Source organism: Mustela putorius, unplaced genomic scaffold (genome assembly GCF_011764305.1).
Source record: "Mustela putorius furo isolate JIRA1106 unplaced genomic scaffold, ASM1176430v1.1 tig00000224_pilon_pilon_pilon, whole genome shotgun sequence".
NCBI lineage: Eukaryota > Metazoa > Chordata > Mammalia > Carnivora > Mustelidae > Mustela > Mustela putorius.
Genome location: NW_025421321.1, coordinates 30,994,709 through 31,022,312, shown reverse-complemented (window position 1 = coordinate 31,022,312; position 27,604 = coordinate 30,994,709). Strand labels below are relative to the sequence as shown.

General features: G+C 44.3%; 1 protein-coding gene across 3 annotated transcripts; it reads right to left on the bottom strand.

Moving 5' to 3' along the window:
* Positions 1-6: 6 nt before the first annotated feature.
* B3GNT2 (UDP-GlcNAc:betaGal beta-1,3-N-acetylglucosaminyltransferase 2) lies at positions 7-27,410 on the bottom strand. Of its 3 annotated transcripts, none has more exons than XM_013051086.2 (3): positions 27,274-27,410; positions 8,313-8,449; positions 7-2,546 (listed from the first exon to the last, which is right to left on the bottom strand). In XM_013051086.2, the coding sequence occupies exon 3, from the start codon at positions 2,535-2,537 to the stop codon at positions 1,344-1,346; it is 1,194 nt and encodes a 397-aa protein (XP_012906540.1). In that variant the 5' UTR covers positions 2,538-2,546; positions 8,313-8,449; positions 27,274-27,410; the 3' UTR covers positions 7-1,343. The 3 variants fall into 3 exon arrangements, with proteins under 3 accessions (XP_012906540.1, XP_012906539.1, XP_004742095.1); XM_013051085.2 differs by lacking the exon at positions 8,313-8,449 and adding an exon at positions 24,334-24,392 and having other exon boundaries at positions 27,274-27,379; XM_004742038.3 differs by lacking the exon at positions 8,313-8,449 and having other exon boundaries at positions 27,274-27,407.
* Between the last annotated feature and the right edge of the window lie 194 nt (positions 27,411-27,604).

Genomic DNA, 27,604 nt, shown 5'->3' with positions numbered 1-27,604 from the left:
TGAAAATTAAAAATACAGTGACTTTATTTCCATCCTCTTACAGTCTCCAGTATCACATGTCGTAATAAGCATCATCTCTATAAACACAAAAATATTTCAATAAAGCATGTTACAAGATAGTATATGTAAGCAACAGTTTGGCAGAATTTTATCAACTCTAGTAGTTTGTAGCCCCTCTCCCCCACAAAAAAGCCCAATTTTAAAGTTCAAAAGTAATAGTTAGCTTTATTTAACATATGTTACACCTTAGCACTTAAAATACCATGCTCTAGTTAAATATTTCATCAACAACACTGTATACAAATAAAATATTACACAAAATATATTTAAGAAAATGTTTTGGTCTTTGATCTGAACAATAAATAAAAACACAGGCACTTCTACACTGAGACAGGGAAGCAGTCACTACTCAGAATAATTTTGTGTAAGCGGCATGTGAAAATATGGCAAGAATAGAATCCTGGAGTTTTAAACTGACAATCCACTCATGAGAAGGTCTGCAGTTCCCATCTTTTCACTTTAAAGTTCAGAAATGACATACGCTTTCCTGGTCCACACTGAAAAATCATAAGCACAATATGTCGCCAGGGTCCATTCAATTTTCAGTTGACCGTTACAGAATCCTACTCATTACCATCAAACAATAAAATCTGAGAACTATCATGATACCACCCATCAAAACAAATACAAGAGCAGTTAAACTTTCTCCTTATTATGGCCCGAAGACCATAACAAGGTAAAGTGGATAAATGTCACACAGTGATTCTAATTCTTCAAAATTAACTGACCTTAACACAAGAAAATACTGTTGGGGTGGTGGAAAATTTTGACAGAGGTTAATTTTTCTAGGCAATTTAAAAAATTCATCCAAATTTCATGAAAATAAATGGAGTTCCAGTCAACAAAAACCGCTAGATCACATACAACAAAGTCTTCGTAGCCAAGATGTTTGTTTATAAACATCTAAATTGCAGATAATTCACTCATTATAATGGAAAGTTGGGATATGATCATATGAGGGTAAAAAATAAACAACCTAAAATGGTCAAATTCCAGAAGCTTATGATTTCAGACGAGAAGGGAGGCAAATTAGAAAATAATGGCCATTAGCCATAGGAAGGGTCAGAACCAATCATCCCACCACATCCTCCATAAAAAAAATTATAATCTGCTTTCCCTCTTCAGAAAGTACCACACTGGAGGGCTGAGAGGCCCTCAAATGGATACTACTAATAAAGGCAATTTTGATGGTTTAACATAGAAGTTACCCCTAATGTGAAAGAACACAACATGGGAACTATTCAAGATAGGTCTTTCTAGGCAAAATTTAGTCTGTATACATTTCAGCAATTTAAATGAGCATTTTGCAACCGAGACCAAATATCAATCATCTCTTGAGGTTTTCTACTATGTACTAACATCAAATCTACATAGGAACAAATGTTATTCTTGTTTTTCTCTTCTATATCAAATGTCTTGAAGCCTTTATGTTTCTCTGGAACGAGGCCGAGCTTCTGAAGGCACATTCCAGTATAAACATCATCAATGGGGTAGAGAAGGACCTGGTCAGTTATATTGTACAGTCTCAGGGCCAGGTGGCCAGAGTAAAGGAAGCCGCCTCCCCCGGCATAAGGCGGATAGACGCCAGTGTAAACAACTTCTGGGATGTAGTACTTCAGTTTCTTATCCCGATGAGGTCCAGCATTGTGAATCACATCACCTATAAACAAATCTTTGGCTTTGTTCTTGGGTAAGCTATTCAAGTAATTCAGGATGTGATGGGTGTTCACAAAAACATCGTCATCACCCTTAAAAACAAACTCGGCATTTGGGCAAGAAGTGCTCACCCACCTGAGAAAGAGCACTTCTTTCAAGGACAGGTTGAAGAAAGTGTCTCTGTAGTTCCACATAAGAATGTCTTGGTGCTTCTCACTCTCAAATTTCAGCATGTCAGACAGGTCTGGGTGGTTGTCCTCCGGCGGGGTCTGACCCAGTAAGAAGACTCTCACTACCGTCTGGTTCCCCACATTGGTTTCTCTGCCCCAAGATTCCCGAATTGCTTGCCTTCTAGCAAAATGTGGGATGAGGGACTTTATCGCCAGTAATAAGAAGGGTTTCTTTGCACATTTATCTGGTTGATCTATAAGTAGTGAATAATTTCGACATCTCAAATACAGCAGAAAGTCTTTAAATCTGTCTGGCAAATTGCTGAAACCTGAAACTACTGACATGACCCTGAGGTCAGGTTCACAAAAATTTAGATGGCTTATGTTGGAAAACCCGTACACGTCCCCTGTCTGGTTGGCCAATGTGTTCAAGATGGGATTGTACCGCCTGTTCAGCTTTTCTTGCTCTCTGTTCCAGTAGGCCACAGGGGGGTCTGAGATCTTCCAGAACTTTTCTTTGGGAATTATTACTTCCCCCTTTCCATTTTTTTCCTGGCTGCTACTTTTGGAGACTTCCACGATCAAATAAATGAAGACATTAACCATCATCAGGATACCCAACAATTTTATTCTTCGACGTCCAACACTCATTTCTCATATCTGTAATAAAAAGGAGCACTGTATTAATTAGGTAATTATTAGTTTGCATTTGTGGACATATGTCACTTGACTTTTTGTCTTTATCTTCTCTGGAATAGTGGTTTAGAAGCCAGATTCTCGACCTGTACTGCCTAGGTTCAAATCATGGCCCTACCATTCTAGCTCTGTGACTGTGGGAAAGTTGTGTAGCTAATGTCTCAGTTGATAGGAAGTCTCATCTATAAAATGGGGACAATAACCCACTTCACAGGATGGTTGTAAGGGCGCTACGATTTTATATGTAAAGATTTGGACACAGTGGCTGGTCCATAGCAAGGAGTACATAAGTGACTATAAATAGTGTGGCTGTGTAAGATACCTGAGGGCAAAGACACACATCTACTAAAAACTTCACAGATGTCCAACTTCCTTGCTTATAACAACAAACATACAAATCAGTGTGTTGCAAACTGATTTGCTCACAATTTATAGCAAATACATTTTATATTGTGACCCAGTACACACATGTATTTATAGGTGCATTGCAAAGTATGAGTTGCCATGTAATTCACAAAATTCTCCATTTCCTTCTATTTCATTTTTTAGAAAATGGTGGTCCCCACCCTGAATTGTTTCTCAACCCACCATTTGACAGATGAAACCAAGTCAAGGGAGAAAGATTAACATGCTTGCCCAGGGTTGCAGGATTACTAAGTGGAAGAGACACTAACCTTATTAAATATTCAGAAAATGGTAAGACTCATACCAGCTTTAACCGACTGGCCCAAAACTGAGAATGACTGAAATACCATCAAGAGAGGAATGGATTAACAAACCGTGGTATAACCCTCAGCAATAAAAAGGAAATGACTTCTACTAGCAGCAATACCACAACACTGTGCATGAAGGACAGACCTCGGGGAGGGGGAGCCTGGTTGGCTCAGTCACAGGAGCCCTGAGTTTGAGCCCCACACTGGGTATAGGGATTACTTCAAACAAAGAAACAAATAAGTATTTATAAAAGAATAAGGAGAAGGAGAAGTAGACCACCACCTCAGGGCAGCCGAGTGGTTCAGTGCGTTGAGTCTCCCCCAGGGTCCTGGGATGGAGCCCCACAGCAGGCTCCCTGCTCACCAGGAAGCCTGCTTCTCCTTCTGCCACTCTCCCACCCCCACCCTCTCCTCATGCTCATGCTCTCTTTCTCTCTCAGATAAAATCAAAAACAAAAGAAGAAGACCTGAAATTCCATTTATGTCAGGTTCAAGAAGACAAGATTAATCTAGGACCTAGAAATGTGAGAAAATGTGAAAATGATAGGGATTGACATTTTGCCTACAGAGGGGCAGGAGGGAACTTTCCAGGGCATAGAAATGTACTGTGTATGTCTTGGCCTGGATGAGGGTTTCATGGATGTATACATTTGTCAAAACTCAAACTACATACTTAAGAGCTCTGCTGTTTATAGCAAAATGAAAAAGGGAAATGAAAATGGCATTTTCGTGAAATATCAAAGGCCAAGAATAGATTCCAGGCTGTGGCCAACAGAAGAAAAGAAGAGAAAGCAACAAAATAGTTTGTGGGGGATACAGCTTCAGAGTTCTAGCACTATAGAGATCGATGACCAATAAGAGGAAACATTTAGATAAGCCTGACATTAAAAGACAACCCAAAAATGTGGGAATGGCAATACACTATAAGGAATTTTCTTATCAGGTTAATTCTACAACTGAGAATCTATACTTAGAATTCCTAAGAACAGGGGCGCCTGGGTGGCTCAGTGGGTTAAAGCCTCTGCCTTTGGCTCCGGTCATGATCTCAGGGTCCTGGGATTGAGCCCTGCATCGGGCTCTCTGCTCGGCAGGGAGCCTACTTCCCTCTCTCTCTGCCTGCCTCTCTGCCTACTTGTGATCTCTCTCTCTCTCTGTCAAAAAAATAAATAAAATTAAAAAAAAAAAAAAAAAGAATTCCTAAGAACGGTTACATTCCAGACATGGTGTAGTATCCTCCTTGATATGGTAAATCTATGAAGTAGGTGTTATTACTTTTATTCTCGTTTTATACTTGAGAAAACAGATTTAAAGAAGTTACTCTTAAGGGCAGAGCTGGGTTCCAAAGCCACCAAGTCAATGAGATTCCAAGGTCACCTAGTCAAATGGTAGCCACTCTCCTCTGACCTCTAGAAACAAAGCTGGGTGCCCATTTTAATTAAGGATAGTGTTTATTATTTCTTTAATATAAGAGGATTTTTAAGTTTACTGGGTTTTAACAAATAGTCCCAAGGTAGAAGTATTTGGCATGCTAAGAATGCTGTAAAGTTATCACAGGCCTGACAGCCCAGATTAGATGGGTTGGAATTCACAAATTCTTTTATGTCTCTTAAGATCTGTCTAGTAGATCCCTATCTAGTTGCCTCTGTTTACCACTGCTAAATAGCTTTGGCTATAGACACAACAGTAAAAGGTGTTTAAAAAAAGAAAAGCCCCATCCCATGCCCTCCCACTCCTAAAGTTTTTGCATTAACTAGAAAACACGACAGATGACAGTTATGTGGGTGCTCTTAGCTCACCCAGTTAGCAGCCCCCATCACCATCCCATTTCTCCCCTCACTTCTCAACCACTACCTATCTCCACCCCTGAAGAAACCCACCACTGAGCCACCAAGAAAGGGCCTATTTTAAAGAAGATATTTATATATTCAGAGAGTAAGCAAGCAGGGGAGAGGCGGGGTGGGTGGAAGGAGAGAGGGAGATGGAGAGGGAGAATCTCAAGCAGACTCTCAAAAGGTGGGGCTTCATCTCACAACGCTGAGATCATGACCTGAGCTGAAATCAAGAGTTGGACACAACCGAGTGAGCCACCCAGGTGCCCCAAGAAAGGGCCTTCTTAAACCTCCTCCAGAGAAGGAAGTTAAACCCACAAGATATTTCCTACTCCTTAACTCCAGTTTGAAAGGGCCCCAAGGCACACACAACCTGAATAATTCAAACACTCATACCCAAGTCTAGGGTCCGCACCCTCCTTAGGTCAGGCTCCTTTCAAATGAGCTTTTGGGAAAACCTAAGGAATAAACTGAAGGTCTCAGTTCCATACACCTTCGGCAACTTAAACCTTTTTGTTCTAGGCCTTACTTAGAAGGAGAAGAGAACTCAAATGGACACTCAGAATGTACTTGTACGGGTACTTCATACACGTAAAGAAACAGCCATCTTTTAAGAAAATAAATCATAATTTTAAGGGTTTAGTTTTGGGGTTTTTTTTGTTTTGTTTTTTTGGCTTTTAGATGTGACAAAATGGTTTTTAAAAACAACCAATTCTCTCTAAATTGGGCTAACTCTCCTAAAGCTACAGTAGCTCTTGACCCTATATCTCTGATCTCTATGTCTTGGGTGCTTCGTGTAAACAGCTTGAAGCGAGGGCAATAAGGACAAGTATGAGGATGAATGGAGAAATCCCACAATGAGGAAGATTTGGAAAGTACTCGGGGAAAAAACAGCACACACTGTGAACAGCTAACTACCGAAATTTTCAACTGAAAAAAGGAATATGGCTATCTGCAGACTATTTCTGAAATTTCTAGAGTAAGAGAGGTCAGCTTAAGGAAGAAAATAGGAAAACACAGAACTCTACATAACGAGTTCTGAACCTGTGAGCTGATTTTCCTAGGGGAAGATTCCGGGTGAATAATATGTGAGATGATTCCAGATAAATGAGCTCGTAGTATGTTCAGGTTATGGGGCAGGAATCCAACCATAACTGTCTGAAGTGATGGTCTGAGGTTTCTCTCATGGAAAGCACCATTCCTTCTTTTGGGAATCCTTTGAAGAAAACGTGTTTTCTGGCAAAATTTCCAACTTCATCCATTGCAATTCAGGCTTTTATTTCCACAATCAAGACCCAGCCAGGACTTCCCATCACCTCAGCCAACACAGGGCTCTGTGGTTCTCAAAGGGACACCAACCCCACCTTCCATCTGCCCAAGGATTCCAGACTGCAGAACATTTTCTTGTGCAATTCTCATCTGCATCCCCTAAGGGAAGCTGAAAGGACAGCCCCTTAACAGTGAGAAAAATGGAGGCCCAGCGATGGTTAACTGAGCTGCCTAAATATACCTCATAAATACATGAGGGTGACAAGAAGCAGCTTTCTGGTTCCCAACCCAGGGCTCCTTGGATCTCCTTTTTCTACAAGGCATGGCCACATTCTTGTAACCCGACCCAGGTAGGTCAATAGCAAAGTCTCAAGGGCTGGCTCAAGACTAAAAAAAAACCCAAAGCACAGGAAAATACTCTTTGTTAGCTCAAATGGACCCAAGGTACATTTGATCATTACCAAGACTCTCCAAAGAAAGGGAAATGGGAGTGCCAAGAAGCTTCCAGCACCCCTTCTGAGAACGGGCCAGCCTTCCCAGGTCCAAATTCCCAAACATGCAGCTTAGGCTAACTCTCACCACTACTTGCTCAGTGCATTTCTTCCAACCTGAGACGGAAGGATGGGAAAACCGAGATTCTCAATTATACATTTCCATCTAGTTTAAATGTCGTCTTTTATTTGTGACCTGGGCATGGTTCCTCACATGAGAACTCGGCTTTTGGCAGGCTCTTCCAACAAACCAAAGTTCATGGAAAGGAGGATGAAACAGTGACCCCATAAAAATATCTGTGGGAAAAAGCCCTCTGAATATCTGACTAAATATTCCCATTGCAGACATAAAACCAATACATGTCTTTTTCTGAGCAGGAAGTTACATTGCTTAAAAAGAATTTGAGTAAGAAAACTTACCCCAAAGCTGGGGAAGTTGTTATACAACCCTTACTATGAAACACAGAATTCTTATGGTGAGCAAGAGAAAGAGGAGAAAATCCCATATGCAAACAAAGAATAACCTTAGCTTTTCACCTTGTGCCTGGGAGTGAGGTCTCCCCACCCCCTATAAGGACTGAACAGTTTTGAAATTTCTGAAACACTTCAGTTAGTTCTGCTTAATGGAAAAGAACTTCCTTCTTTATTTTGCAATTAAAATATTTAGAAAAGCGAGGTAGAAACAGGAAAAATACACTTGTTAGCTAAAAATGGATTACAAAATAGCACAGATGTTATGCTTAAACTATGTGAAAATCCAGATAAAATAACCACACAAAACTAAAGCCGGTTTAATCGGGTGGTAAGATTGTAGGTTATTTGAACATTCTTTAATGCTGCCTTACCATGTCTGTCCTTGAATAGCCTTGACCACACACATCGACTGCCTGTGTCATGGCCTCAGCCCCACAGTCACTCCATCACTGTAATGGACCTCGCAGGGATCAGAAGAGGCTCTAGGGACAACATCCAACCCTAACCAACCCGACAGCTTTCCTTGAGCCTGTGCTATTTATCTGAAGCCATCTATCAGAAAGGACTATGAACACATATACCCTGTTTTAATAAAAATTGAGGTACCTGCCAGGCTCCAGCAATCCCATGAGGCAGGTACTCTCAGAGAGGTGATTTAACTTGCCCAAGGTCACACAGCTGATAAATGGCAGAGCCAGGATTCAAACCCAAGCAGCTTAAACCATGCTACAAGTGAACACTGCTGCACAGGGTTATGACTAATGGGACATTAGTCTTATTTTCCATGGTTAATCTCCTTTAAAATTATTAAATATTTTAAAGCTTTACATTTATAATTTTGAACCTACAAAACTACCATGAGTCAAAATCAGATATGGGAGGCAGGGTAGTAAATAAGTAAACTTGATTAACAACTATGTATAAGCCAAATTCTGGGCAAAACACCTCACATACCTCATTTTGTTTCCCAATATGCAGTCCATGCATTTCCAGTATTTCATTCAGGGAGACTAGAGTGGGAACCATGGAATGGGATGATCCTAAAAGGTCTCCTCCAATTCTGAAAGTCCTAGAAACACTGAAACAAAATGCTGGCCAGAAAACATTTTAATGTGGCCAGGAGAAGTCATTCTCAAAACTCTGACTCCCGGACATTTACACACACACTCTCTCTCTCTCTCTCTCTCTCTCTCTCACACACACACACACACACACACACACACACACAAACTCAGAGCCAAGGAGCTCAGGGAGGTGGCTACCACTGGCTAGTCAGGGACAGAGCCAGCAATCACACCTGGCCTGACCCAAAACCTGTGCTTGGCGCAGCCCTGCAGTATTGACAAGGTTACAAAGAAAGGCAGGACTTTCTTGTGACCATTGCATAAGATGAGCAGCCAGCCCTGTCCAGTCAGGCTGAGGCAAGGAGGCTGGAAATCCAGTCTCTTGGTTCAACCATGGTAAGGGCTAGCAGCCTTTGTATCCAGGAGTTCCTGCTTCCTGCTCACCCTCTCACACAAATCAGACACACAATCCTCAAGGGGAAAAGAGCCCAAGCCCACTGCCATCCCACGAGAGCGGGGAAAACATGTCCGTACACGCTTTGGAGAACAGGCACATCCTTCCACAGACCACTTCTCTCCCCCACCCTCCAGGATCCTGGGGAGAGTGGCTTTCCTAAATCTTTATCTCCCAGGCTGCTCCCATCTGTTGCCTGGTCACTGCCAGACCTTTCCAAGCTCTGCTCTGATAAACAGAGACAGGGACAGTTTGCAGCTAAGCGGTTCTAGGGGAGAGAACAGCTTTGAGCACTGATGCAGACAGTGGGGTGACCAGGGTATGAGGAAAGCAGCTCAGTGGGACCAGAAGAGCTGGGCCATACCTAGAACTTGTTCCTTCATAGTAGCAAGAAGCCCGGCCTGGGTCCTTGACAGGGCTGGGCAGCCAAACCCAGGACTTCCCCCTTAACCTCCCCTAGAAGCTGACACAGAGAGAGGACATGCATATATCTCTGATGTTGCATTCTAATCACTAAGTCATGCAACAACTACCAGCTACATGCAAGGGATTTGGTTCATAGTATTAGTACTTAAAAGGGAAAAGAACATATAATGAATCTGCTCACCCACACACCCCCACAGGCAACATTATACATGAAAGTGTCTGGCAGGACATGTTCTCGTCCCCAACTGATTATAGTTCCCCAAAGCCCAGCATGGCTGATGTTCTCAAGTAGTATTTAGCACTTAAAATAAAATTATCACTAAGTTCCTTCTTCAAATAAACATGCACAGAACTTTCAGAAAAGGGGAAAGAAGAAAATTTTGCAAATGATGACAGGGAATTAATCCTCCCAGAGGCCATCTTGACCCTGCCTTCAGTCAAACTGACAGAGTTTTAGAAGTTTAGTGTAAAAAGAGTATGGAGTGATAAAACAAGCCTAGTAGATGTTTAAGGATAGAAATGTTCCAGATCCATTTTCATTTTGAAGGTCAGCCAGGCATCTGGAGTCAGCCCAGAATTAAATTCTGGTTACGTTACCTTCTAGCTAGCTGTGTGACCTTGGGCAAGTTACTTGACTTCTCTGAGTCTGTTTCCTCATTTGTACAATGGGGAAGATATAACATACCATTCCAGTCTGTTGTCTACCACTCAATGGACATTCAGTAGTTCTCCTTCAAGGGTTCTGATTCTTCCAACACTAAGCACATTTCTCAAGTTTTGTCACTCACTGCGCCTTTTATAATTCTCCCTCTCTAGAAACCCATCTACCCACTACCTTAAACATCACCTCCAAAAGTAAGACCACAGGTTGAGCCAATTAACTCCAAATATTAGCCACTTAATGTTTTGTAGGGTCCCTCTTCCTAGGTCCCCTATTTGTAATGGGTCAATTTCACAGGCACCTGGATGTACACCCCAGAATTACTCTGAACTGTTGTTGCTTCACCATGCTCTCCCTGTCCAACCAGCAGCCGAATCTTGTGTTCCATGTGACACACATCTCCTCGTCACCTTTCCTCTATTCTATTCAGGCTCAGCCACAATGGCTACTGTGACAGCCTACTGCCTTACTTCCCAGCAGACTCCCAAATACAGCGTCTTCCCCAACTACTCAGTCTTTAGTCCCCTGTGCACACATGCTCTCCCTGCTCATGCTGTCCCCCCGCCACCCCGTTTGGTCTGACAACCACCGGCAGGCTACTGCTCGCTCAAGGCGTTAACCACCTGTGCTGTCTTCTAAAGCTCCTCTCCATAGAGCTCAGGGCCTCATGGTCTCTTCCCCTCTTCTACAAGGTCTCCTGCCCAGTGATATGCCCCAGCCTAAATACCAGCCTCAGTCCTCTCACTCACATGCCCTTCTGGTCCCAGCCAGGGCACATGATAATGATTCGGGCTTCTCTCCACCATCTCCAGCCAACATCCCCCATCTCCACACCATCCACACTTCACACTTGGAACATGTAAACACAGCAAACACATTTCTCTTCCAGAAAATCTCAGCTTTGCTCTGCCATCTGTAGAGTGCCTTCCTTTTGCTAGGCCTTCGAACATCTACTCCTTTCAAACAAATTCATTCCAATGAATTTCACGTCCTGGCTAGTGCATCCAGCTCCCAAAGGTTAGGGCATCCTCTCCTGATCATGCTGGCCTGACCTGGGCATAGTCCATAATTGAGGTCTTCACACAATACCACCATTACCCCAGCACATGGCACCTGAGAGTCATTCTGCATTTGCTAAATGGACAGATATTTGGTCATCTGGTCAAGTTCATTGAATACAGTGAGATAGTCAGTAGGAACTGGATTAAAACATATACATTTTTTCTCCAGAGTGTATATGACACTGGAAAATCACTTAGTGATGGCAAATGACACACACACATATTTACATAAATTCCCCTTTTCAAAGTACAATAGAAGAAGATTTAAAGGATTTTTTTTCTAGTGTTAAGAGAGAGATGAATTTCAGGAGTAGTGAGTCTGTATTAAATCTAGGAGTTTGGGAACAGGATCTAAAGCAGTAAATGGGGATGGACACTATGGCCCAGGCCCTGATTTGCCACAGTCAGCCCAGACCCACCAAAGGCAACACACTTGGGTGTGCTTTGACTGGGCGTGCCCTATGTGCAGGGAGTGCACATGCTTCCAGGTGAGGGCTCTGCCTCTCCTCTTGCAGCAGACCCCACCTCTGTCCTATCCCCAAATAGGGGAGCCTCCACACCTCCTTCCTGGCAAGGGGAGGACCTTGAGCAACTGCTACCCCCATCAAGACCATGACAATACAGGCCCAGGGCAAACATGCCTCAAGGAAGGAAGGGCCTTCGCACAGACTTAAAATCCAAGGGGTAAAAAAAAAAAAAAAAAAAAAAAATCCAAGGGGTACCCACTTCCCTAAGGTGGGCTATCATCTTAGAAAAGAAATGCTGGAAGGCAGGCAGTTGTTTCCTATGGATTTGTTTTGTTTTGTTTTGAGAAAGAGAGAGAATCTTAAGCAGGCTCTTTGCCCAGTGCAGAGTCCTAATGCGGGGCTTAATCTCATGACCCTGAAAGATCATAACCTGAGCCAAAATCAAGAGTTGGATGCTTAACTGACTGAGCCACCCAGGTACCCCATTCCTATGGCGCTTAATGTGTGTTGGAAGCCCATGTTAAGAGCTGTACATGGCTATGCCTTGGTAAGTGTTTCCACTCCAAGCTCCGGGACCTACGTACAAATAGTACAGTCTGGCAGGCTCTCAACAGCCCTTCAGAGAAACCCTGAGATTTCTCTCTGATCCATCCTTCTGTTTGCTTAGTGGGGTTACATGGATGTACTTCAGTCTGGGTCCAACCAGGAGGCAGAAATCACACAGAAATTTAAGCACAAGTTTCAGAACCTGGTGAGTAACAATAAAGATGGAATAGAATTCTAACAAGTAAGCTTTGGCAGATGAAAAGTACTGGAAAAAGGACAAACGCAGAAGAGACGTTCAGAGCTTATTTGAGAAGGTATGGATGGCAGAAAAGTTCCTGCATTCCCAGGCCAAAGACAGGCCAGTGCCCAGGAAAGCAGGAACAACCCTCTGGGGTGCAGTCACAAAGCCTGGAATACACAGGTCCCCATCAGGAAAATGAGAGAAAACAAGTTGTAGAAACTGCTGGGTGGGCATGCAGAGGGAGTCACCATGCACATGGAGTCAAGGATGCTGCCAGAAACAGGCAGTGGGAGACCCCCTTGTACTGCAGGTTAGCATGTCAATGTATGGCTGAGACAGAGCCAGCTTGTGGCCACAGCCTGGCACAAAGATCAGGTGGCCAGCTCACTAAATGGCCAGGGTTTGGGGGCTCCAGTATGAATATACATGGGGCTAATAAGCAGGGGCAGAGAAGCAGTGACCTCGGGTGAGCCCAGGCTCCTCCAGTCCAGCACTGCTGCCAGAGTTGGAAAAAGCCATGACCCCCCTACAGGTCCCTAGGAGTACAGTACAGCAGGTTCTACCAGAACCCGGTTCCAGACCAGGAAGGAAATCCCATACTTCTGCAAAATCCTCTTCAGAGCCTTCACTTACAGAAGGTGAAGGTAAAACATCTTTAGTCCCTGATCTATTTTCATGTATCAGGCAACACAGGGTGAATTCGGAGCTGAGATGCAACAGTCAAAAACTGGCCCAAGTTCTCCATCCGTTAAGTCACCAATCCAACTTCATCTCCAAGCATACTTTTTTCTGAGTCTGAAGTCAGGAGGAAAGGGTTATTATAAAACATGGATCTGATACAGTGAATATATGTAACTGCTCATTAGCGGACAGCAGAGGTGAAGGCAGGACTTGAAGGGGCACAGGGTGTCTGCAGGCAGAGGTAACCCGGCCAGTCTGTGGGCTTGGAGGACACACTGGGAAGAGGAAATGAGTGCTGGTGGGCCCAGGGCCTCTACCCAGAAGAAGAGGACTGGTATCTGTGCCTCACTGAACAAGTGCAGCCACCAGAGAGGCTGCTGGAATGTGTTCTCTTTCTTTCACAGGCCCTCTATGTAAAAAAATAAAGAGAGGAAAATGGATTAAATCATACAGGAATATAAAATAAGGGACAATGAAAAACTCTAAACGGATGTCTGTGTTGACAACAAACACAGCTGGCTCCTGAATTCACTGAGATTTTTAGTTTCAGTGGGAGGGGGAGGGGACAGAGGGAGAGAGAATCCTCAGTAGGCTCTGCACCCAGCACAGAGCCTGACGTGGGCCTTGATCCCATGACCCTGGGACCATGGCCTGAGCCGAAAGCCCAAATCAAGTCAGATACTTAATGAACTGAGCCACCCAGGTGCCCCACTGAGATTTAATTTCTGTAAAGTAGATGTAGTTCACAGAGGAAAGAGCATGATCTGAGCAGTCTGTCTCCTATCAGGAGAGCTCTCGTGCATCTCTGCTGGGACACAGGCATTTGTTCTGGCTTATCAATCATCACTAATGAGTTGTTGGTGATTTTCCACATAACCAAAAAAAACTGATTAAGGACCTCATAAATGCATCTTTTTTGTCTTATTATTTCCTTTGGGAAACTACAGAGAGAAAGTAAACAATCCAATTATTCTCCTTTCCTCCCCTTCCATCCCCCACCAAAAAGAAAGGCCAGATTGGTTTATCTTCACCACACACCCAAGAACACGGAGCTACCCATGTGTGGACTGTGGACGCTGTCCTTCTTTTTATCTTTACAAAGAAAGTCTATCTCCCTGTTTTAATTTATACTGTCCTTTTCACATGCTTCTTTCCTGGTTTTCCTACTCTTCATGCCCTTTCCCATTTTTCTATGTCGGTGGTTCTCCTCTCACTTAATCTTCGCAAGCTTGAAAGTATGAAGCAATTAGTCTGAGGTTATGGAGCTAATCTGCGTGGAGCCAGCATTTGGGCCCTGGACCCTGACCCCAAGACTAAGCTCTCACTCTTTCTACCACCTAATGTTGTAGTTCAAGATTTCCAGAATCCCCAAATAAAGCTGGACTTAAAAAAAACAATTTAGGAATGAAAATCTCAATCAGCATGAGAAAGGAATCCTGTAGACAGAATCCCATGCTGAGAACTGTTCACCGGTTCATGGTTCATGGTGCCAGAAGTCCTGGTCTGGTAAGGCAGGTGCCTTTCCAACCAGAGTTGGAGTCCCTGCAGGTGAGGGTCAGGTACTATCCACGCTAAAGAACGAGAGACAGGTGCCTAAACTGGCCTAATCATAAACTCACCCAGGCAAACCCCTTTGTGAGATCTGTTTACACAGAGAAAATGTTGCCTTTTCATCCCAGCAGCACAGCCTGAAGTGAGGGATCCCAGCATGGCCCTGTACCCTGCTCCAGGTTGGTGCAGAGCTGGTCCAGAAGTCAGGAGAGAAGACCCCAGCCCATGTCAGAAAAGATGACCAGAGAGTAAGCGTTGGCCACAAACCGTATCATCTCACCCTTTCACTGGTTTTCTCCCTCACAAGCACACACACTCCATACACACAGATCACAGACCAAGCTTATTATCAAAAAGAAGCCATAAGGATTTCCTCTCCAGGGCCTGATAGCTCATCTACGCCAATCACCTCATTTGCAGAAGAGGAAACCAAGGTACCAGGAGGCCCAGAGTCTTAGCAGATGCCCCGCCAAGGGCATAATCAGGACAGTGAGTCCAGCAGTGAGAATCACTGTTAGTGACAAAGTCTTTTCCTCACAGTCTGCAGCTTCGATTCTAGGCCTTCAACATAAATAACAAAAAGGCGAAGAGGCCTGCTGCTCCAGCACTGCCCAGAGGGGCACCCTCCCTGAACCCCTCCTCTCCTGGGCGTGTTTGTATTACTTCCCCTTTGCTGCTGGAACACCTAACACACACATTTATCTGACTTATCCGCTTGTTGTTAACAAGTCTGACACACCCACAGGATGTGGACGGCCTCAAGGACAGGGGCTGGGCCAGATCCACATGCATTTTTGTATCTCTTGTGTCTGCTGCTCAAACAATATAATGAATCTGAAGACGTAAAAGGGGAGGAGCAATAAAGAAACAAGGACTAACTAAAATGTTTCTTTTTTTATCTTTTTGATCAAGAGTACACACAACTCTAAACAAGTCACTGTTGAATAATTTCACACACAGGCCATCTTTCTCTAGCCCCCCACCCCAGAGTCCCATACCTGGCCCCTGGCTATTTGTTAGTCTAGGCCATTCCTCTTCCCAAGGGTCCTACGCTTTTTCCAATTCCAGTGCCTTCCCCCTCAGTGTCTCACCCCTCAGCCATCAGGAAGCATTAATGGTTGTCATCTCCATGCAGTACATAACCTAAAGACATCTCAGGAAACAGTCTAATATGATTAAATAAATCTATAAAGAAACATGGACCCAAGGGTTGGAAGGCAATTACAAACTAATAAAAATGCACAAGCATAAATTATAGTACTGGACTAGAAAAGAATCCCATTATATAAACTAAGTTATCAAAATGACCTTGTATAAATGCTTCTGGAAATAAGTAGGCCATCAGCATGGCTTGGTGTAAAAAGATAGGGAAGGGAGGAGGTAATTTGGTGCCTGCTATGTGGGCTCCGTTTGTCTACAGACACTTTTATACGGAAAAGCTGATGAAATCGGTAAGAGAGAATATTTTCATAGAAGTACTGGAAAAGAGATTACTGTCATTTTTACATAGTCAAAATACAGGCAAGTTTTACCTAAAGACCAACATGTTAACAAAATTAAAAGCTGATTATCGTCAAAGTTTTATTTAAAACTGACTTTCAAAATTACGTCATACCCCCCCCCCCACTTAATTCCGTGGGTTGTGATAGTTGACCACAAAAAGTTGTAGAACTTTTTTATTTTAAAACGATCACTTTACTGCTAAGCACCTGGACAGCCAAATCCAATCTCCCATTTTCTCTGGCATAGAGATTTATCTATGTCACTTCCCACAAGCTCCACAGATAAACTTTGGAAGCAACCACTGCCCTTCCCAATTTTATTAAATTATATTTGGGAGTTTTTGACTCTATGAAATGTAGACTTTGAGAGCATGTCCATCAATTTCCTGCAAAATAAGATTTTCCATTTGTCTTCCTTCTAAAATAAAAATATAACCTCCCCAAATCAAGAAAATATTGTTTGAACATGCTGCAAACTGAAATTGCACATAGCATATTAGACTCCTTTTGTAACTTTAATATTTAAATCAACACCAATGGCATTCGTTACCTTAAGTGAGTTAATAAACTGCCTTGGGAAGTCTCCATTTCTTGGCTGTTAAGATGAAGGTTCCCAGGGACACGTTTTCGTGAAGAGCACGTACTCTTAGTTACAATGAAGGTGCCACCGAGGAGCATGAGGTACCATGCCTCAGCCTCAACCTCCAGAACTCCAGTCATACCCATTTAGAGTCCCTTAAAGGAGCAGCCTTGAGTTAACTGCCTGACTCACTGTTCTGAAAACATGCATGAAAGTCATAAAAAGTTGTGTAGAATTGGCATGTGCAGAGATTTAAATCATGTTATACTAAAATCTAAGGACTCAACACAGCTAATACCTTGCGGGGGGTGGGGAGACTAGAAACGAAGGAATGCAATGGAGGTAGCACAGGGACACTCCTTATAACAAGACTAACAAGCGCATACCAGACCCTACCCATTCACGGAGGGCCTGTCCATGTGCCAGTAAGCATGCCAAGGTCCCAACTGGGTACTCAGTCCTGTGAAATAGTTCCTGAGGTATCCTCATTTTAGAGTTAAGTCAACTGCTTCCAAACCTGGCCCGAGGTTCCCAAGATGGACAGTGAAGGGAACGAGAGTGGCAGGAACTGGGATGCCGAATGGGTTCCCATCCCTGTTGCTACCAAACTTGAAGACAAGCATGGAGCTGCGTGGTGGGCACAGTCAGGGTACAGGGGAGGTAGGCACCCCCATCCTCATTAAGCACTCTCACAAAGACCTGATCCTAGATCCAAGTATGCTACTTTCCTAATCCCATCCCATAGAACTCCCAAGCACCTGCACCCCATAAAAACAACCCTTGTCCTCCCCTCCCCCACCTTTGCTTCATGGCCATTCTCCAGCTTCTCAATCCTAGCCTCATCCTCGAAGACCTGGGTTCAAATGCCGCAGCCTCCATCAGGAGGACAACCTCTACTCCGTCAGTGCCCTGTACTGAATCTTCCCTGCCAGCACTCAGGGTTCCCCAAAACTGGACCTCTCAAAAGGAATGCCAAGAGCTAGTTACCCAGAACCTACCCCTCACCCCCAGCAATGCTTCCCAGCCGGAACGGTTCCAGGTGAGCCAAGATCCCACTCTCTTCAGCCTTGGGGGAGTGGAACCAAGACACCGCCCCCCACCATGTGCTGTAACTGAGAGATGAAAGCATTCCAATCCGAGTGCCAGCCACCGCTCCTCACACATGAGTATCCAATTCAACAGGCCTCTCCCTGGGATGCCACCTCTCCTCCAGTCAGGGACCATCCTCATCCCAGAAGACAACCTGTCTAGTGACGAGTGACCCTGGGGTGGCAACTTCAGAATGGGGTACCAAACAAGCAAACTGCCCCCGCCCCAGTTCCCTTCTCCTAGACTCCTTTCCCTTTCCTGACTCTTTTTCCCCTCCTCACATGGCAAATTTCAAGTCACTAAAAGCTTAAGGATTGTTTTTAAGTTGCTTTTTCAAGTTATCAAAATAAATCTTATAGACTGAAAATACACATCCTCAAAACGGACATTTTGGCCTTTTATCCAGATGTTCTATTAAAAAGGGGGCTGTCTGACCAGGATGTATGTCCACATATTTGAAGAGATGAAATGGGAACACTTCTTTCTTTGGCCACCTGCCAAGAAAAATTTATGTTGCCAAAATAAAAGAGATTATGTTTGCTCAACATATGAACTAAGGGCAGAGCCGCTTAGAAACCGGGCCTCTTTTACCAAGCAGCTTAAATCATGTAATTTTAAATATGTCTGTGAATGTCACCTTCGCTCCTACCTACTTGGAAATATCAGGGGCTGTAGCCATCTGTGATCGCCCAGCGTCCACCCTCTGCTCACCTCTCCCTCTCCATGGGAAGTCCCAACACCCCCATAGTTTCTGTTTCTCCAACTGGTGACCCGGAGGTCCACCAGGATGTGTCCTCCCACTCAGGGTGGTGCCCACACAGCCTCCTACTCATGTGTGGGGTAGGGACGAAAACAAAGAGGGCATCATACTGACACCAGTGGCAGCCACCTGAGGCTTCATCCTATACCTCTCTCTATCTGTACTGGTTTGAAAATTTCCATTAGAAAGAGGATTTTTTTTTTTTTTTTTTAAGGATCCATCAGAACCTTAAGGAAAAAAATTTAAAAGAGACAAACATTCGGTTAAAAATAGGAGTATTCATGAGAGATATTTTAAGTTCATTTGAAGAAAATAATTCCTTATGTGGTGAAGAGAAGAAAAATAAAACGGCTGCATCTCATTTACTTTAAGAATAAAAGCTACATAAGTTCCTTTTAAACAAACATCAAATTCAGCCATAAGATAATAAATCTAAAATATATTTTGTTAGTTCCAAATGTTAAATATTCAGAAATGATGGTATTTGTAACCAACCCAATTAGACCCTTGCAATGCTAAATAAATATATTTGATTTTGCAAATATCACTAGGCTTCCCAGCGAATAATCTAGAGCTAGACTTGAAGGTTTTATTTTGTTTTGTTTTGTTTTGTTTTTAACATAACTGTATTACTCTCTGATCAGGACTCAAAAAAGAAGCACTTCAGAGAAGCATCTGGATGTTAAGTGCTTTCCAAAGAAAATAAAAAACAACATAATTCTGAAGCACAAATTAAAAACCTTAGCAAGTTTATGCTCCATAGAAATAACCTTACTGGAGTGTTAACACTTTCATATTCATGACTGCATTGGATTTAAACAATCAACATGTGAGGATGTGCAGGTTTTCCCCTATTTTGCGGGGGTGGGGGAGGCAACAGAAGGCAAGAGGGTTGCCATGGTTACAAAGGTTTTTGGGTGGTTTTTTTTTTTTTTTTTTTAAGTCAGCTCTTAGCACCAAAATCTACTTCAAGTTCTCCACAAGGACCACTTCTCCCCTTTCCAGTAAGTCACTCTCCAGCCCTCATAAGATTACCGTGCCCTGGGACAGCACTGTATGCTCCCCTGGGGTCCAGTATCAAGGGTGGTTCTCCATTCTTCACCTTCAAAGCTCTCCCTCCTCCCAGGAGCTCCAAGGACAAGGCCCTCTTTCCCTTCTCTGTCAACATCCTGAAAAGGTTCTGCTCCTTGTCATGCCCAGACCTTTCTAATTCCCTTCATCCTCTGGAATCTTCCTAGTCCTTGACCTCTTCTGACTTCCCAGGGCATCTAACACTGACCCCATCCCAAATTCAAGACCACTGAACCCGGATTCTCTTCCTTGTTCTCCTGCATCTTCACAGCTTTGCTCCTGGCCTCATGCCCCCACACGGGTGCTCTCCCCAGTTTTGGGCTCAAGCTTACTCCTGGGTCTTCCCTTGCTCCCATCCCCTGAACCCTCTGAGACACCACTACAACTTCCAATGTTCCAAATGTTAAAAAGATCCCCAGCATACCTATATCTGTAGATCATCCCCTTCACACTTACCTGTACTGGTTTCCAAACCCCATCCCACAAACATCAGTCCTCTTACCGCTCACTCTCTTTCAAATAAATCAAATACATATACTTCAATCCTGCACCATCCCTGGCCTGGTTTTTGGGCACCCAGTTTTCCCCCAGAAAGTGAACGAATTCAACAAGTACCAAGCACCTGTGTTAACTGTGCAGTGTTTAAAACAGACAACCAAGAATTAAGTTACATGGCCAATCATCATACAGTTGGCAAGAACTCAGACAAAACATAAAGGACAGCACAGATGATAAGGGTAAGAACAAGGTGGCAGGAGTGGGGCAGGAAGAGGAAACAGCCATTGCAAATGCCAGCAGCAGGAGAGTGCAGAGACCAGTGTGGCTACAGTCAACTGAACCAAGGGCCCGGGACGTGACAGAAGTCCCTGCCTTTAGTCTGACTGACTTCAGTCTGAGAGGAAGAGCTACTGGAGGTTTCTGAGCAGATAAGTTTACAAAGTAATTTCAGTTTGTACATATTCCTCCCCATTCTTTCAGAGAAGAGACTGCTGAGGGGCAATGGGAAATAGTCCTCCATCAGGAGGCTGTAAAATGACACAGGGCTGTGAACACACCTGCCTTGCATCTACCTATCAGGCTCAAGCTCACTTTCCTAAATGCAAGTCTGATCCTGACATGTCACTTCATCCCCTCTGCGGGAATGTTCCATGGCTCCCACGACCTCCATGACTATCTAGTGCCATCCGATGCATGGTCAATGGGGTTACACCATGGCCTACTACCCCTTCCTAAACACCCTGACCTCCAAACCAGCAGGATCACCTGCTATTTCCCTGACACACTGACACAAGTCTGCGATACCTGCCTCTGCCCTCCGAAAAGTTATTAATCCATCCGTTAGGGCTAAGCCCAAACACCAGTTTCTCAGGAGGCCTTTCTTGGCTGCCCCCCAAACTGCCCACTGCTTGCACCTCAACAAGAGCACCCTTTCATCAGTTCTGGGTTAGAGTTTCCAGAGACTGGTAACTCAAGGGCAGGACTGTGCCTGACCTATCTAGAACACACATGGGGCCAAGCACAGAGGCAGGCGTATAGTAAATGTTCAATTAATGCATGCTGGCTAAGTGAACAAAATGCTCATCTGATTATACAACGACTTGAGGTCTTAGGGGGAGGGGGTCCCAAGGACGGGTTTTCTCTCTCTACTGTAATCTGGAAGACTGGGGTCCTGATGGGGGGGGGGGGGTTGGGGGACTGCATGCCCATGGTACAGTCACAAGTAGGGGCCACAGTGAAGATGGACTTGAACCCAAACCTTCAAACCCTCATGCCCTCTCAGCCAGATATATCTCTAGGCAGGCCCACCCCACACAATCCATTTTAACTTTGCCTGAAGCATCAGCAATATGTTTTTCCTAAGCCTATTCTAGAGGTGTACAGATATAGAGAAAAGAACCTAGAAGGACCGAAACCAAGTTAAGAGCAGTTACAATGTTATTTTCCTTTACCTTACTTTGATTCCCCCCCCCCCAAATAAACACCATAAGAAAAAAAGTCTTTTAGAAAGAACGCCACAGGACCACCTGAGTTACAGTTAAAGAATGGCTCCAAAAATAGAAAGTATCCAAAAAGCCCACCAAAACCCTGGAAACATGAGACCACTGAATATATACTACTGCTTACAGTATATATAAGCTGCAAATGTTTTAAAAGATTTGTCTGAGCCTAACAACTGGCCCTGTGCTTTCACTTCTGAAATAATTATTTCACAAAACACTGTGGATACCCCAGCCACTTACCATTCCCTCTTATTTAAACTCTTCCATAGATTTCATAATCAAGTGTGAACAGTCACCAATGCATCCTAGCTTATACTTATAAGCATCCTAGCTTATAGCTTATATACTTGCAGGACACAGCAACTGATTGGCTCTAAACAGGACATTTCAATGACTGTCATTTCATGACTTACAAAGAAAATGTCAATTAAAAATAATAGGAGGGGCACCTGTGTGCTCAGTCCATTAAGCGTCTGACTTGATTTCTGCTTGAGACTCTCTCCCCCTTTCCCTCTGCCCCACTCTCTGCATGCAATTGCCCTCTCTCTCTCCAAAATAAGTAAAATAATTTAAAAAAATAATAGGAGATCAGTTATCAAAACATAATATGTCTTATTTAAGCTGAAAGCTACATCAACAATGAATCAACAAAGACTTGGCTTCTAACTTTCAGCAAAAGACCAACATAACTTTAAGGGTGAAATAGCATATTAAAACAAGGAAGAACTAATTGCTTTAGTTACCACTTTTTAAAAAGATTTATTTATTTATTCTGAAAGAGAGAGACAACACATGCATGAGTTGGAGGAGGGGGCAAAGAAAGAGAATCTCAAGCAGACTCCCTGCTGAGTGGGGCTCCATCTCACGACCCATGATATCATGACCTGAGCTGAAACCAAGAGTTAGACGCTAAACCGACTGAGCACCCCCCCACAGGCATCCCTTTAATTAGTTAGCACCTTTGTAAAGAAATAAAAGGGGGACAAGGAAACTGCACCTCAAGCACAGTGCTAGATAATCTTCCTAGTAAATCTGAGATAAGAATTTCATCTCCCCCATTTCACAAATGAAGAAATTGAGGCTCAGAGAGGTTAAGTAACTTAGTCACAGTAACCACAGTCACATAGTGGCAAAAACCAATTCAAAACCAGGTCTGTTTCACAAGACTATACACGTATGATTCTGTAATTCCACTTCTATTAGGTTCAAGAGCAGGCAAAACCAATCTATATGAAAGGAGTCTCATCTAAGATGATATGAAACTTCCCTCTACTGGGTGGATATTGACTAGAAGGGGCACAGGCACCTTCTGGGGCAAGGAAAATGTTTAATTCTGGAATGGGATGCTGGATAGACACTCAGGAGCCACACACAACATTAGAGCACTTCACACTTTACTGTATGCTACAACTCAAGTTAAAGAAAAAAAACTTCATCAGATGGACTCCAAGTTCATACTCTTAACCACTAAACCACCACTCTGACAAAACCTGGCCACACTCTAGAATTGATTCCCTCAGATAATATTTTTTAAAAGTATTCCGGGAAGCAACGTACATCCTAATCACATCAGAGTGAAAACACTGGAACAATAAGCCTGTTTTTAAATGCCACAGAATGAAAAGTAGAAAGTATCAACTTCCTGGCTACTGGGAATTTCCCCTCTGTAGCCACATCAGAATACAATTTTAAACCCTGCTCTAAAGGAATGTTCACAGATGCACAGAAAATAATTGTAACATCTATAGAAACACCTAAAACTAAAATCACACAAAATATTTCAAGACGTGGTATAACTTTATCAACAATATTCTCAAAAGAAATTTGAATTTTGGGGCACCTGGCGGGCTCAGTCAGTAGAGCATGAGACTCTTGATCTCAGGGTTCTGAGTTTAAGCTCCATGTTAGGCATAGCGCCTACTTTTAAAAAAAAAAAAATTAAAGAAAATTTTAATTCTGTTACAAAAATTTAAAAAGTCAAGGAGACAAAGCTGATGGGCAAAGAACATAAAGTTCACAGCAGTGGCAACATACAGTACATGCAAAATCTCAGCTCAGAGTTTTAACATACAGAAAACTGGTACAATTAACTTTTTCCAGCAGTAGTGTAATTGTACCACATATGCCCTAATAACAAATTCTCTGTCAAGTACAAGTTCTTCCCACCGAAGTTCTGTTCAGACTAGCAAAGCCTCATCACTAGGTGATGATGAAATCATTACATCAATTTTCTTGAAGTCTTATACCACACACATTATACCTCTTATTCGAACGGTAATTGCCTCTCCAGAGAGAGGAATTTATTCATCATACAATTTGCAGACATCTTTGGCAAGCACCTAGTTAACAGTTATCCCACCTTGAGGAGGAGTATGGGGGAGGAAAGAGCTGTCCCTACACACCTGTTGGCTGTATGTGCTGTGGTCCTTCCTGGGTACTTTTGATGATGTCAGCCAGGAAACCCAACTTTCAAATTGTCAGAGCCCAGTTTAATTCATGTTTTAACATTCTGTATGCACTAAAATTGCCAGGCCATTGATTGCAATGATTTTAGTTCCCTCTGAGCATCTCCATAAAAGACCCAAAGGCCTTTATGAGAATTTTCCAGTATTTATAACTTATACACTACAACTGGGCATGTTGCAATAGATTATATAACCAAGTATTATCCCAGGTGCAAGAATCTTAATGTTTATAAACGTAACCATTGGCATTTATTAATTGTCAAAGTCTTTAACAAACTGTCCAACAAAACTATTCAAAAAACTAAGTAAAGTCAAATATTGTGGCTATTAAGCAAGTTAGAATGAAAAGCACTGACCCAGTATGTTAAGAACAGAGTACGCCCGTCAGGCACATTCACAGCACTGGTCAGGATCCCTGAATTATGGTTCAAAAACAAACAAAAAAACAAAACAAAACAAAACAAACCAGCATTACCAGAAAACATAAAAACTTGAAGTTTCAAAGTTTCTTTAAGAAACAATGGATTCATCTTTTTTCATATCCTGCATCAGCTAAAAAGCCTCATACATTTCTATCCAGAACATCCTAGCTTTGTACCAACAAGCAGAATTATCCTTTTTTTTTTTTTAAGATTCTCTTCATTTCCTGATATAACTGCCTTTTTTCCAACGCATCTCTAAAAAAGGCACACATTTGGGGGCACCCGGGTGGCTTACTCTGCTAAGTGTTTGCCTTCGGCTCACGTCATGATCCCAAGGTCCTGGGATGGAGTCCTCCGTTTGTCAGTGAGTCCATCAGTCATTCAGTCCATCAGTTCACAAACTGGCAGGCTGCCTGCTCAGCAGGGAATCTACTTCTCCCTCTCCCTCCCCCTGCTTGTGCTTCCTCTCTCATTCTCTCTCTCCCCAATAAAATAAAATTTAAATAATAATAATAATAATAATAATAAATTAAAATTTAAAAGGCACACATTTGAACAAGTTGTATAACGAAAAATCAACCATGAATTATCAGTTCCACTTTCCTATTTTAGCAAAACTGCAATATCTTAGAATTGGAGAAATCTAAATTGTGTTTTTTTAACAAGAAACTCTTCAAAACTACAAGCCATTACTCAGCTATCCATAAGAAACCCAGGAAAAAAATCATTAATTGTTACAAACATATTATGCTTATTTTCATGAAAAGGTTACTTCATTTCTTGGATTTTAAAAACTTCATCTGCATCTGCCAAATCTGGCTGATTTCAGTCTCAGTCAGACCAATCTAAATGGTTCCCAGTTACTGCTTTTGGTAAAGGGAAGTTGATGCCTAGAGGAACTTCCATACTGATTACACAATGACCACCACTCATTAAGTGCTTCTTAATTCCCATGATGCAGAGCCAGGAGTTTGACAAACATTATCCTATTTGTCCTCAAAAACAATCCTGCAGAGCAGGTACTTCCAAAACCCGTTATGGAAAATACGGCTGGGATGATCAACCTGCCCAAGGTCACAGAATCATATGTGGCAGATTCAAGACCAGTGAACAGTGAGGGTGGGAACTTGGAACTTTTATGGAGAATCAGGCCTTTCATCAACACACATGAAATTAAGATCAGTGACCCCCTGCTGCTGGGAGATAGCCAAGGGGAAAGCAGTATTTCAAAATGAACAAGTTATTTCAAACGTTAGAGCCAAAGATACAGACATTCACAAAGCTGGGCAGGGGGATAGGTTTACCCCTGTAGAGAATTCTATAGTGTTCTGTACTTCCCTGGTCTTAAAATCTAATCTAAGAGACCAGGGACTGTGTGTGTAACACTCTCCCAAATTCCACCAGGCTTAATAACCTCTATTCAAAAGAAAGAGAAGTGAGAACTAGGGCAGTGGGAAGATGATCGCCCAAGCCTGTCCTCCCACCAGGGTAAGCTGTCAGATCCGCATGGGAGCAACCAGGAGACAGCTGGGCTCGGGAGCCTTCGGCTGGGTTAGGCTCGAATCCCACCCCCACCCTCCAGCCTTCCTGCTCCCGATCCTGACCCTGTTGACCACCTCCCGAAGCAAAATACACCGGAAGAATTTGTTGTAACAGGTAGACGCCCATATTCACCAACTGGTTTGGCAATCTACCATCTACAGCAAGGCTCCAACAAGGGAGGGGCAGAAGAATATGGTATAATTGTTCTAAACTATCTTTCTACGATATTGGGAAGGTTCACGAGGCCATGAGTGATAGGGGAGCAAAGACAAACACCCCATCCCTGAGTTTTAAGCAGGAGAGGGAGCCTCCTCGCCACCCGGGCTTACAATGTATTAATCTCAGAGATAAGCTTTCATGCCCTGACACTTGTAGGGAGATATTGGGTTCTGGGGCTCCCCGGTCCTAAATGAAAAATACCGTGGCCTGGATATTAAGGAGACTTGATTTTACTACCTCGAGGAGGGTCCGCCTGCTGTTCCGGGGCAGCCTCCAGGATCTCCGCCCGCGGGGTCCCACCGAGCGCCCCCACGCCCACCCTTCCAGCGAGGTGTTTGGCCAAGGCCTGCCTCACGGGCTCCGGGCAGCACCCACCCCTCCCCCTCCCCAGGACTCAGACAAGCAGCCTAGTTAATCATTCAACGCCGGCGGCGTGAAACAATTTTTTAGAGGTCAACGCGAAAGGTTCTCCGTAAGTTTCACAGAAACCAGCCTTTGGGGACCCGGAGGTGGCAGCGGTAGGCAGATGGGGGTGGGGAGCGGCGGCGGGCGGCTCTTTGGCTCACAAAACACCTGATCTCCCCATGCGGCAACCGAGACCAGCGCAGTGCGAGGGTGGGGTGACCGGGTGCGAGTGAGAAATCACACACGGCCCCCTCCCCAAAATGCCCGTGGAAGCCAGGTGAGGACGCCGGCCCCAAACGCCCCTTCCCAATGCCTACATCAGCCCCGCGCGGGCTCCCCCGGAAGTTGGGGTGCAGCGAGGAGGGGGGATGTCCCCGGGCCCCGTGGGGGTGGGGGTGAAACAGGACAAGAGACTAAAAAGACATGCTGCTCCTGGTTTCGCTGTCCTCTTCCTCCAGGGTAAGGAAGCCAGAGGGAAGCGGGGACGCCTAAAAGCGGCGGGAGCCACCCGGGAACGGTTTCCTCCTGGGGCGCGCCGGTACGAAGCCGGAACCGGCGAGGAACGGGACTGCGAGGGAGAGGAGTCAGTGCGGAGCAGGGGGAAGCGCGAAGCAGAGATGGAAAGGAGGTGGCGCGGGCTGGGGGAGACGCTGGGGTAGGGAAAGAAGAGCGGGAGGGGGCGCGAGCGCACACCCGCCCCGGCCCTACCTTGTCCGGGAGCAGCTCCTGCTCAGCGGGGCGGGGGCGGGAGATCCCGGCCGCATCCACGTCCCGGCCGCTTGGCGCGGCTCAGCCCGGCGACCGCCGACGCTCCCGCTCCATACGTTGCTCCGCGACCGGCGGCCCGGGGGTGTCGGCGGCGGGGGAGTCACCGGCACCGCTTGTCTCCGGCACTTGTTGCCGCCACCGCCACTGCGACTCTCACTCCCGGCTCCAGCTCCCGGCGCCGCCGCCGCCGCCGCCGCCTCTGGGCGCCCGGGTCCGGCCCCGCCTTCGCCCCCGCCCGGCGCGCCAATCAGGCCCGGCACCACCCCTCACG

Bases quoted from the DNA above. Each gene is read 5' to 3' on its own strand.
- B3GNT2 (XM_013051086.2), bottom strand. From the start codon at position 2,537: ATGAGTGTTGGACGTCGAAGAATAAAATTGTTGGGTATCCTGATGATG.